This window comes from Zootermopsis nevadensis, unplaced genomic scaffold, assembly GCF_977971745.1.
Source record: "Zootermopsis nevadensis isolate Lab colony 2312 unplaced genomic scaffold, Znev_1.0 Znev_ptg000022l, whole genome shotgun sequence".
Classification (NCBI taxonomy): Eukaryota; Metazoa; Arthropoda; class Insecta; order Blattodea; family Termopsidae; genus Zootermopsis; species Zootermopsis nevadensis.
Genome location: NW_028259154.1, coordinates 17,171,539 through 17,182,880, shown reverse-complemented (window position 1 = coordinate 17,182,880; position 11,342 = coordinate 17,171,539). Strand labels below are relative to the sequence as shown.

At 34.5% G+C, this 11,342-nt stretch overlaps 1 protein-coding gene across 1 annotated transcript; it reads right to left on the bottom strand.

The window, feature by feature from the left end:
- Positions 1-600: 600 nt before the first annotated feature.
- Bulli (regulator of MON1-CCZ1 complex protein bulli) lies at positions 601-11,189 on the bottom strand. Its single transcript, XM_022062476.2, has 15 exons — positions 11,050-11,189; positions 10,795-10,956; positions 8,426-8,578; positions 6,948-7,122; positions 5,640-5,799; positions 5,361-5,466; positions 5,107-5,272; positions 4,276-4,339; positions 3,554-3,659; positions 3,016-3,138; positions 2,716-2,872; positions 2,098-2,276; positions 1,762-1,901; positions 1,341-1,495; positions 601-777 (listed from the first exon to the last, which is right to left on the bottom strand). Exons 1-15 carry the CDS (start codon positions 11,158-11,160, stop codon positions 689-691), a joined length of 2,046 nt encoding a protein of 681 aa, XP_021918168.1. The 5' UTR covers positions 11,161-11,189; the 3' UTR covers positions 601-688.
- Positions 11,190-11,342: the final 153 nt, after the last annotated feature.

Sequence of the window (11,342 nt, the reverse complement as noted above, 5' to 3'; positions counted from 1 at the left end):
TAGTTTTATTTAATTCTGTTGTCAATGAACAAAATAGCCTGTGGAGGAGATACAGTTTCATGTGTTATAAAAATATTAGTTATTTTTGGAAAACTTGTATTGTTGTACCAAATCCATAGGTTTTGGATTAAGTCTCCCCCACTAATAAAATTGAATTTCAGTAAGGGCAGAACAATATGTATAATTAGGATAACTTTCACAAGTGGAAGTTTACTTTTCCCATTGTTTTTCATAGGCCAGGGGTTATCCTTGAAGTATATCTGTATATCTATCTGTAAGTATATATCAACTGGTTACATTCCCTGATGGAGGAAGTGAAATAATACTCCCAAAATGTTTTTAAAGCAACATATATGTATAGAAACTTGAAAATCTACAGAAATGAAAGGTGAACTTCCCAGCATGTGACATTGGTGTGAAATAATGTTCTTAAATGTTGGGAGAACACCATTTTTAGCAGCTATGTGCCTTTATGGAAAACATTTTTGAATATGGATGGAACCTCCAATTAGATTGTGGTAGCACGTTATCTTTTCTGGAGAAAGGCATCCACCGGATAGCATCTTGCTCTATGAACAGATGGAAATAAGGACACAGACAAAGGAATGAAACCGCGTTTTATTTAAGAAAAGAATTTACATACATTCTTTCCTATCAAATTAAAGTTCTTTCATTCTGTTGAATTCTCTTAGTTCTCTAAAATGTTACAAGCTGCATTGTTATCATTATTATTGAACAGTGTCTGGTAATACTGCACATACGTCTCACAGTGTTCACCTAGAATGAACAAAATCAAATGTTAATACAACCATTCTTTAACCATTTGAAGCCAGAGCTCATGTAATTAATACATAAACATTCAGTCCCTACCTCAAACTTCATTACAAAGATTAGTTGGGAAATGCTGTTTGTTCTGAGAATATTTCTGTGGGTAAAATGCAGAATTTGTCATTTTTAAAGCATTTGTATATATAGTTACCACTGGTTCTGAAATTATAACTCATTATGTAACCAAATATGCAGTGGTCTGAATAATGGAGGACTTAAAACTCATGGAAACTTATTTTTCTCTTCAATTTTAAAGACTAGTTAAACTTCTCCCTGATGACTGTTTATCCCTTTTCAAGCAAATATATTTATTTCCTTCTGGTATGCTTAGTAGTTTGTTATAAATTTAAATCCTATTAACATTCAAGCTTAAGTAAATAATTGTGGCTTATGCACAATAAATGCCTTGTATTACTGATCTTACCTTTGATACTGTTGAAAGGAAAAGAATAGTTTTCTACCATTATATTTAGTCCCAATTAATCCCAAGAAATTGCTTTACAGTTATTCACCTTTGCTAAATGCAGTACTGCCTTTGAGACGTTGGTTCCTCTGTTCAAAAAATTTGAAAACAGCATAGAATATGGCTGAATCTCCCATAGACTTTGCTGCTTCCAAAAATTTTCGTGCTGAGACCTGATCCACAACTCCAACGCTGCGCACAAACCTATCATAAATGAATGCACACGGATTTATATTTATACTAAAGATAATAATACCCATACTAATTTTCTGTACAGTAAGAAACACCAATGCTCTAGAATATGTTCATAGGTCCCTTATTCAAATCTAAGATGGGTTACTGCCTATCGTAAGATGATTTATGTTTGCACATTTGGCATGCCTGTGTCACTCCCAAACTATTATAATCCAAAATTAACAATAAAATTTGCATAAATGGGCAGCAAATGTCAAAATAACAATTTTAGGTACCTGAGTGCTGGCAGAATTTGTTGCTTGGAAAGCAGAACTTCTATGATCTCCTCATTGGCTGTAGACAAACGTTTTAACATGTCAAGTGCCAGCTGATGTGCAGCTGGGTATAGATTTTCCAGTGATAAAAGTAGGCATGCCTGAAATGATGTAGAGTATATGATAATTTTGGACATCATGCGCAGAATAGTATAGATTGTCCAATAGTGACTTTGTCCAACATTTAGAAAACATGATGCTATTATAGCAACACCATTGCAATGTGTAGTGCAATAATGCAGCAGAGTGGGATCACCTTATATGCAAGGTCTTATTACTTCTAAGAAATGTACTGACCAATGGCTTGGAGTCAGACACAACGTGGTACTGAAGCAACTGGTGCAGTTGATAATAAGCTTTATGTTGAACTAGGGAGTTGATAACCAATTCATGCAGATAATGCTGAACTGGTATATGGAAGTCTGTGAGTGACCGGATATATTCCAGTAGAACCCATACTACAAACTTTCCTCCACCTAGGAAAGAAGGAAACAAGTACAGGGTAAATATAAACTTAATAACAACAAGAATGGACACTTTTGGTTTTATTGAAGGCAGGTTGAAACATTTACTAAATGACATAGTTCATACTCGAGTACTTTTTTACAAGTACTTTCTGTGTAATCCTTTTTTAACACAGGAGGTGACCCAATGATAATTGTCTACGTATGTCCAAATCCTGCTAAGCAGGCACAAATTAAAGAACGGTTCCATAAAGCTTTCAAAGTTAAAAATATTCAATCTACGAAAATTATGGAAATAATTAACTGTTTCTGCACATTTTAACCTTTCAGAGTCTCTAGAATTAAACTCTAAACATTTGAATGGATGACAGAAGATGAATTATATAGTGTAAAGAGTGCTACATGAAGGTATAAAGTATGCAGAGTTCATTTGAAAACTGAGTGAACATACCAACCACGTCACCATCTTTTGTATGACGGTCTGCAAATCGAGAAAATACGTTAGTGTACATGTCTGACTGATCTATTACAACTGGGGCCTTTGGTAATACAGGAGCTGAAGGGCGAGCTGGAGAAACACTCAGTCCACTTGATGCAGGTGTTCCCATCTGCAAAGACATAAACAACCAGTCTGGTTCACCAGCTTGAACTTGGGATTTATTAAGATATTTCTCACATTCAAATATGTTCTTCTTAAACCCACCCATGTTTATATTCAATAACAGTATAGGTTCAATCAAATTAAGCTCACCTGACTCTGCATTTCAACTTCCAAGAAACTTCTATATACATCATTGAGATGGTCAAACAGTTCTGCAATGGCCACTATGTGACTTAGATTTTTTTCTGATGGTTCTAAAATTTTCTGAAGAACCTGCAAGAGTAAGCACTTTCCTGTTATGTTACCAATATGTATTTCTGGATATGGTTCAAGTGAGAAACACAATCTGAAGGGATAATTTTAGACTACAAAATATTCCTTATATTCTATTGCTCACCTTTATTCATTCAAACAAACTTTACTCTTATCTCTTCTTTCAAGGCTAATTTTGATAATGATTGTTAAAATGTGTAAAAGTGAATTGGAAAAGAGTAGGAAGGAAACATGTCAAGATCATGTCCAATAGTGAGTTTTACCTTTAGTGGTGTTGAACTCTCATTTAACTACAGCTTTGGCATTTTTTCACTAATGCTTAAACTGGAAAGAAAACCATATGATCATTATCATCATGGTTCTACCTGTAAGATTAACTCATTATTTAAGATAATGAAACAAATCAAGACTGTACCTGAATGATAACAGGCTTAGAGTCCTTCCTCTGGAGCAGGAAATCCACCAACAAGCATTTATCTTGGATGAGATTAACTAATGGATGCAACCTAAGACCAACATACCTGTAAAACGAAGTAATTTAGAATGAAACTGCTATTCTCTTAGCTTCTTTCAAAGGTACTGATAAAACTGCATCCCCTTTTAAGACCCAAAAGATGCATACAAAGAAAATAATGAATTTAAACATCTTCTGTGATAGTGTCATTGCAAGGATTAAAATTCCAATTTACTGCTGAAAACATTCACTTGTATTACGCTGCTACATGATCTACCATTCACTTTCATGCAAACAGATTGATAGATTGCCTCTTAGTGTTTTGTACTATTTTAATTTTGTTTTCTGACATGATCAGTAAAATCAAAACAGCTGATCCAAGAAAGACCACTCATCAGAATGAAAAATCCTATATATAGATGAAAGATGAACAACAGTACTGTTATATTTTATTAACTGATATGGTTAACATACTCATTTACATATAAATATAATTAACATTGAATCACAACTGACTACATTAATGTTTAATTCGCTTGATCTGGATAAACAGAATTGATTGTAGGACAGAAAGAAGAAACACTCATGTAAAGGTGACAAGCTAACTTCATTTGCCATCCCAAATTACTGTAGTCAGGTAATACTGATAATATTATTAGTGTATTATAAACAATATTAATTACCACAGACAACCAATCTTTGCATCGATCACAATATTTGGCTGGAAAACAACCCAATTGGGAGAATCTGCATATAGTTAAGGTACATTCAAACTGACTTTTCTCTACACAGTACATATATGACACACTGCAGAAAACTTTTCATGAATCAGTAACCATAAATGGTACAAAATCTCTACCCGCATGTTCTTCTAGTGATGATGAAGATACAGAAACAGGGATAAGACCAACTCTAAGTCGACATTGTTCAAGGCAACATAAGGCGGGGGGGATGCATTTCTTTAAAACATGACTTCTTTATAAAGTGAGCATTTGCTTCATTTTATAAATCATTGTACCAATGGACTTACGCTGCATATAAATTTATATGTAGTCTTTGTTCAATGTGCATAAAATGAATGTACAAAGGGGATGTCATTGAGTGAAGCAGAGGTGAAGTAAACTTCTATGTTACTCTGTATTATGAAAGTTTATTGCTCACTTCCACCACAAGACTTCAGCAAAAACAGTGATAAGATGAAGGGTGTGAATCAGTTTCTAACTGAATTTTATATGAGTATGAGACCACAATGGAAATATTTTCAAAGAGTATATTTGGAACTCAAATATAGTACACCCTTCCACTCTTATTAACTTCTTTATGAAATTTGATCCTCCTTATTCTAGCATCACTTCCATTTTATACAAGTCTTCAGGTATTATATCTTTTATGTATATCAGTGTTTCCCAGACATGCTAGGTTAATGGACATGAATAACTCAGATACATACACTTAGCAATGTAATTTGTATTTTAAACGACACTTTCACACTGAATAATATCAGCCAAGGATACAAAGTTCACAACTGATGTGTGCTGGCTCTCCCAGCATCTGACTGCCTGTTGCCATAGGTAAACGCAAGCTGAATGGTTTGATAGGTTGCATGCCAACTATAGGCTGGTGATATGTCACAAATCCATCAGATTCGCCTGCCATGTTGATATCGAAGAGCATTGAAGTCTAATAAACAAAACACACTGATACATCCTTTTACTAAAACCTTCAGTACTATTTTCAAATAGAGAATAAAAAAATGTAGTTAGTATACCTTTGAAGCCTGATGATGTACTACAATGAGGTTATCAATTACATTTATTGCAAATCGGCCACTCATATCTAACCTCAGAATGTGGCTCATTTTAGCTGTAAGCATCCTGTAAAGTAAAATTATTATAAATTATGTATATGGAGGTCATATTTTACTGACATTTATTCCTGTCATTATTACCTCAGTTAAACTGCTTAATGGTCACTAAACAGCACATAAAGCCAGGATCAGTAACACTTTTGACCACTAGTATACATCAATATAATTATGGATAATTACTTCTGTATAGTATAAATGACAATTTCTGCTCCTTGCCCAGTAACTCCACGTGGCTGGTGTCGCAATACCACAATGCTAGGGGATCCATATAGTGTTGCCAGGGTCACATCTCTTTCCAGCAAACATAACTTGGCAGGCTTTGGAACAACTCCCAGTTCAACTACAAAATGCATGAGCAAATTATATTTGTGGTGCACTAAATAGCCTTCATTACTGATTACAGAACTGATTTTCTTATAATTTATGCTAATACATCCTAAGTATAATTAAGTATCAATATGTTAAAAGATGTATGTAACTGAACTTACCATGTTTATTTGATACCACCTGGACTTCTTTTTTACATCAAATGTAAATTCAACAACTGATATTATCCTTTTTTTCTAGTAATTATTACAATAAATCCTTATATATATATTTAGCAGTACAAAGCAGTAAATCAAAAACCATAAATTTAACATGTGATAATTCAGCCTCCACTTTCATTTGGAATAACAGTATAGAATGGCAGCTCCCTCTACCAAAAAGTCATGTGATACTGAGTTAATACTTTTACCTCTGAGGTCAACAACTGTTTCTTGAATGTTACATTGTACAAGCTACTAAGGTTTGTTAAGCTTAGTACTATAGAGTAACATTTCTCGACCATTTTCACTGGCTGTAATAAGCTTAGATGATTTCTCTTAAAGACACTACAGGTGTTTTTCATTTACCAAACATATTCATGGCTTGTTAAAACTCCCCAAATTATTCCTTTCATCTCCCTACCTTTATATCAGAGTGCCAACTAAAAAATTATAATGCTGATAAGAGAACATATGGGGATATCTGCAATCATTTAGTTTCACTATTAACTTTTAATACACAAAGTGACTGTAGTCTGGACAGCTTGGATTTTATTCCCAGTAAAGGAAGGTACTTATCTATTTGCCATCAATCCAGAAAGGATCCAGAGCCCATCTAACCTATCAGATAGATAGTAAGAGAAATTTCTTAAAGGGCAGAGCAACAGGAGCAAATTATACTGGCCCTCCATGCCCTCTGCACCTTCTTGATGTGTTGCTTACGTACTGTGGAAACTTTACTTTACTTTACTTCACTTTTCTCTCCTTTACATTTAATTTTAATCTTTTCTGGCTGTGTCACAGCTTACATGCAGTCAGTTAGCCATGATTCACAGCAACATACCACTAAACTGTAAACTGGAGCCAGCAGCATTTTAGTATGAGGGTTTTAATCCCCTATTCCCATAAATGGTAAAAAAAAAAATAATATTAACACACATGAGTAATTAAACTATCCACTCACTCTCAAATTTTGTAAGCTTAATAATATTTCCAGGTTTGAAATACAGTGGTTGCATCTGGTTACCAAGAGTCCCTGAGGAAAGCAATAAAAGACAGTTCTGAGGGCAGAACACAAACCAATTGACACTCAGGCTATGGGACTTAAGGGCCTTCAGGCAGTGCTTCTCAGGAACCACCTAAAAGTAATGATACATACACCACATTACAATTTCTTTGTATATCTGAAACCAAATAACAGTTAATGGTAAATCTGCAGGTTAACTGAATATTTTTCTGTGACTGCTGAAAAATGTGAAAGCCCATGTACTGTACTACCTGATTGACTCCATGGTACTTGATTTACATTGAGCTGTTAATATTATTCAGCATGTCAAGAAATTCCCTGCTTTTCTGGAATCCAAATGTGTATTACTGTAGTAAAATTGTATATTGCTGGTCACTCTCATGAGCCAGTTCAGATCACTTCATATCACAGACTATTTCTCTAAGATTAATTTTAATAGTATCTTCTAACTCTATGCCTGTCACTCCTAAGTGGCCATTAACCTTGAGTTCTTCCAATTATATTATACACAACTGAATTCTAATTTACTTTCACCCACTGCTTACATAAGTGTTATTTACCACCATTTGCCAGAGAGGCAAGATTATCCATTTGAGCAATCAAGGCAGTAGTGAAAAGATTATTTCTGGTATCAAAATAGCTTTAGAGACCACAATAAGTGACTGACTGGACCTATGTTTATTTAGTTCCATCCATATTAATAACTGTGGATGGTGAAAGTTAAATACTGCTCATAAAACCTTGTGCCAAGTACAATAAGCATATTTTAAATCAATTACCACATTTCATCACATAATTCACCCACCATCATATTTCACTGTAGAATTCAAAGAGAAGAATATCCCTGTATATTTCATGCATCCATTCTTATGTATGAGAGGCACCAAGTCTAATAGGGATGGTAACAGACATAAAATGTGATCATGACGAGACAGCAGGCAGACATTATATTCAGCATGGCTTGGTGAGAATAGTTTTGTTTGCATCACATGCAGCTACGTGAATATGATAGGCAGCAAACTATGCCATATCAAAGAAATATGATGGAGACTGATGCTTCAAATTAAAGTATTTGTCTGAAAGTTTCACGACTGATATTTTGCTTCCTTCAGATCTTATATGTATACCATTTATCAGAAATATGATATGAAATTGATGAAGTCTGATAAACTCATAGAGTTTATATTAATATATATGCTACCTTTAGTACAGAGTATAATTTTTGGAGTGGGAGGAGAAAATATTGCAGTTTGCAGAAAACCCAAGTAAATCATGTAACACCAAGTTTCTGATCACAAACTTTTAGGAAATCATGTATGTTAATTATGGAATAAATGTAGTGCATAAGTTAAATACTCTTTCTCTCATCTTGCCACAGTATGCCTACATACTTGCCTTCTGGAGGACTACTATACCTGGAATAGCTCCACACCATGATCTGTCACAAACACAATTTCATTGTTATGTGTCCAGACAAAACCAAGAATCACAGTGTTCTTGCCTTTACAACTTTGAGAATACTCAACTGAATCCAACCCTTCTCCATCCGTGGTAAAATTGACAAATTCCTGAAAATACAAAACAGCAATTGACATGCTAGGAATTACCCACTGTACAAAACAAAACTGAGAAGATGTAACCCATGCCAGAATAACTAACAGTTTCCACAAATAAACTAATCAGTGGATGAAATGTGTAGCCTACAAGAAGGCTGAAATGTATCTTAGCTGTTAATTTTAACGAAAACGTATTCATGAAAAAAGCAATTTTTTGTTTTACTTAACTTTAATTTCTAACTTTACCAGCCATGTGTTCTTAATGTCTTCTGTAAGTAATTTAAATCCAAAAAGTCATAAGCAAATATGAGTTAGCTCTGTGGTAATGTGTTGGACTTGTGTACAGATGGTCCATGGATCAAATCCTGGTCGTTATTTTTTTTTATTATTGTTTCATGCAGCCATCATGTTGTTAAGCATTACACAAATTTTTTTTGTACCAGTGTTCAGTATTTTGTTAAGGTGTATTACCTTTTTCATGATATTACCCTGTACTACATGGCACCACTTCAAGTTCATGCATCTGTCATGCTAATATTACCTGATTGTAGAAAATTAAAAAGGAAGACTTTAGGGTAACCTCCTATGTAATAACATCCATACCAAATTTAATCAAAATCCATCTAGCAGTTATTTAGTTGAAGCATAACAAGGTGTTTTCAAATTGTCAAGACCAGGGGCCACATTTACCCTTCCCCTTTTACTTGCCAGCCAGCAACTGCATTATAATTAAGGACATTTTACTGAAAATACTACTAACTTACTATTGCAAGCAGGTTCACATATTCTATAATATCCTTAAAATATATAACATTGCTTTTTCTTGATTAATCTTTCAATATCAGGTTTAATTTGTTACTGCAATTGTCATACACCTCTAAATTTTTCATTGATAGGACGACCTAGTTTTTAATTTTACATTCTACACTACACTGAACAGTTTCCCACAACAGGTAGTGCCAAATACTGACAATAGCTAAGTCTTCTGACACAGGTTACTATTTTTCATCATGAACCAAGTTGACAACAAAACCATGTTTAATTTCTAGGCTGTGATACAGCATTTACATGACACTGATCTTTCCTATTTCACCTGTGTATTTACATAGTATATTAACTTTAACAAACAGTTGGATACTTTTTTGGGGAATATAAAGACCATATGGTTGGCTAGTTGTTGATATTCGAGAAGTACTACAATCTCCACCTTCTGGGCAAAATCGCAGACATCTGACTGATCCTCACTTTTATAATTCTGTACATATGGCTCTGTAGAATTCTAATTGGAGGATCTGAAGTATGTGTAAACCTATGTGAGCCCAGTATTCAGAAAGATGCAGGGGATGTTCTATTAATCAGATATCCAGCATAAAAATGTCAGCTTTTCAAGCGCTTTGTTTCTAAATGTTGGCTCTCACTGAACTGTATACACTTCCAGACCTACCAGAATGAATATAAGAATCCCGCAAAACTTGATGGTAAAGAATTGTTAACATCTGAACTAGGGTGGCTGTGTTGATAGGTTTATCCTAAGATGGAGACTGCAATGGCAAATCAGCTACTTACAGTGAGGTTTCATCACCCCAGAAAATTAATATATAGTTGGAACCATTCTTTAATCACACATTACACTTTCAAGAAACAATTTATAATTCATTAAATTTCAAATTAAAAATGGAAGATGTAAAGTGAAGCTATGCTACTTAAAAATTCACTAGCTACACCACTGTAACTTGGATATATCCTGTCATTATGCAGAGCTATTCCCTACAGGATTAGGGATGGCAGAACAACTTGTCAAGATAATCTGTGATAGGATTGAAAGGAGTTAATGGAAAGATACAGATAAATAGGAAATACCAGATATCATTCCCATCACCATGAGGCTGTTCCCAATTGTAGGATTTAAGGTTCTCATCATGGCAAGTATAAATATGGCTATCTTCTGAGTTGTAATGCCATGTAGTCTGGTTAAAGTGTACAGACGTTTCAGAGGTACTTGCTGCCTCTTGTCATTGGGACATCCTGACAATTGAGGCAGCAAGTACTTATCAACATCAGTAGACATCTACTGAACTACATGGCACTACACACTTGTTACTAATTGCTTTTCCAGCTGTGGCTGAGTGTCAGTCACCCACATAATACATCTGTGAAGGGAGAAATGAATATAATGTGATTTCTTCTCTACAGATTGTCTCTAAACAAAGCATAATAAATATAACAACCACTGAAGTCTTGGTCCTTTGAATTGCCAGAACATGTTGGTCAGGCGAAAACTTGATTGAAAGGACGGGGCCCTTATCTTCCATGCGAAAACTAGTTGTAATCTGGTCTGTTGGACCCTTGACAATTACTCCTGTAACACCACCTGAGCGGACTGCAAATACCTAAAAAAAAAATTACATCACTAGATTAATATACCTAACCTCATTTCGAATTTTCATATTACGCTCAATATAATATGTTTACAATTTTCTTGCCTGTTTATTAGAATCGTCAAAAAATACATTCGTAACCTTGCTAACAGATTCAAAACGAACAGGTGTAGCAGACAGTTCCAAATAGTAATCATCAGAAATGTCTTCTGCCATGACTTTCTAGTATTTAGTACTAATTCCTTTCATAGGTGATCAGTGAATAATTCAAAATAGTTTGACTAATAGTTATCGACCATATAACCCGCTATCAACATAATGACGCAATCGAAGCTTATGGTATACAATAAAACAAGTCTTGATTGCTACAGTGCACAATTACGTCGGTTGGTATCCCG

Coding starts and splice junctions, on each gene's coding strand:
- Bulli (XM_022062476.2), bottom strand. CDS start 11,160: ATGGCAGAAGACATTTCTGATGATTACTATTTGGAACTGTCTGCTACA. Junction 5,467..5,639: donor GTCATTTATACTATACAGAA/GTAATTATCCAT, acceptor TTTACTTTACAG/GATGCTTACAGCTAAAATGA. Junction 4,340..5,106: donor ACACATCAGTTGTGAACTTT/GTATCCTTGGCT, acceptor AACTATATGCAG/ATTCTCCCAATTGGGTTGTT.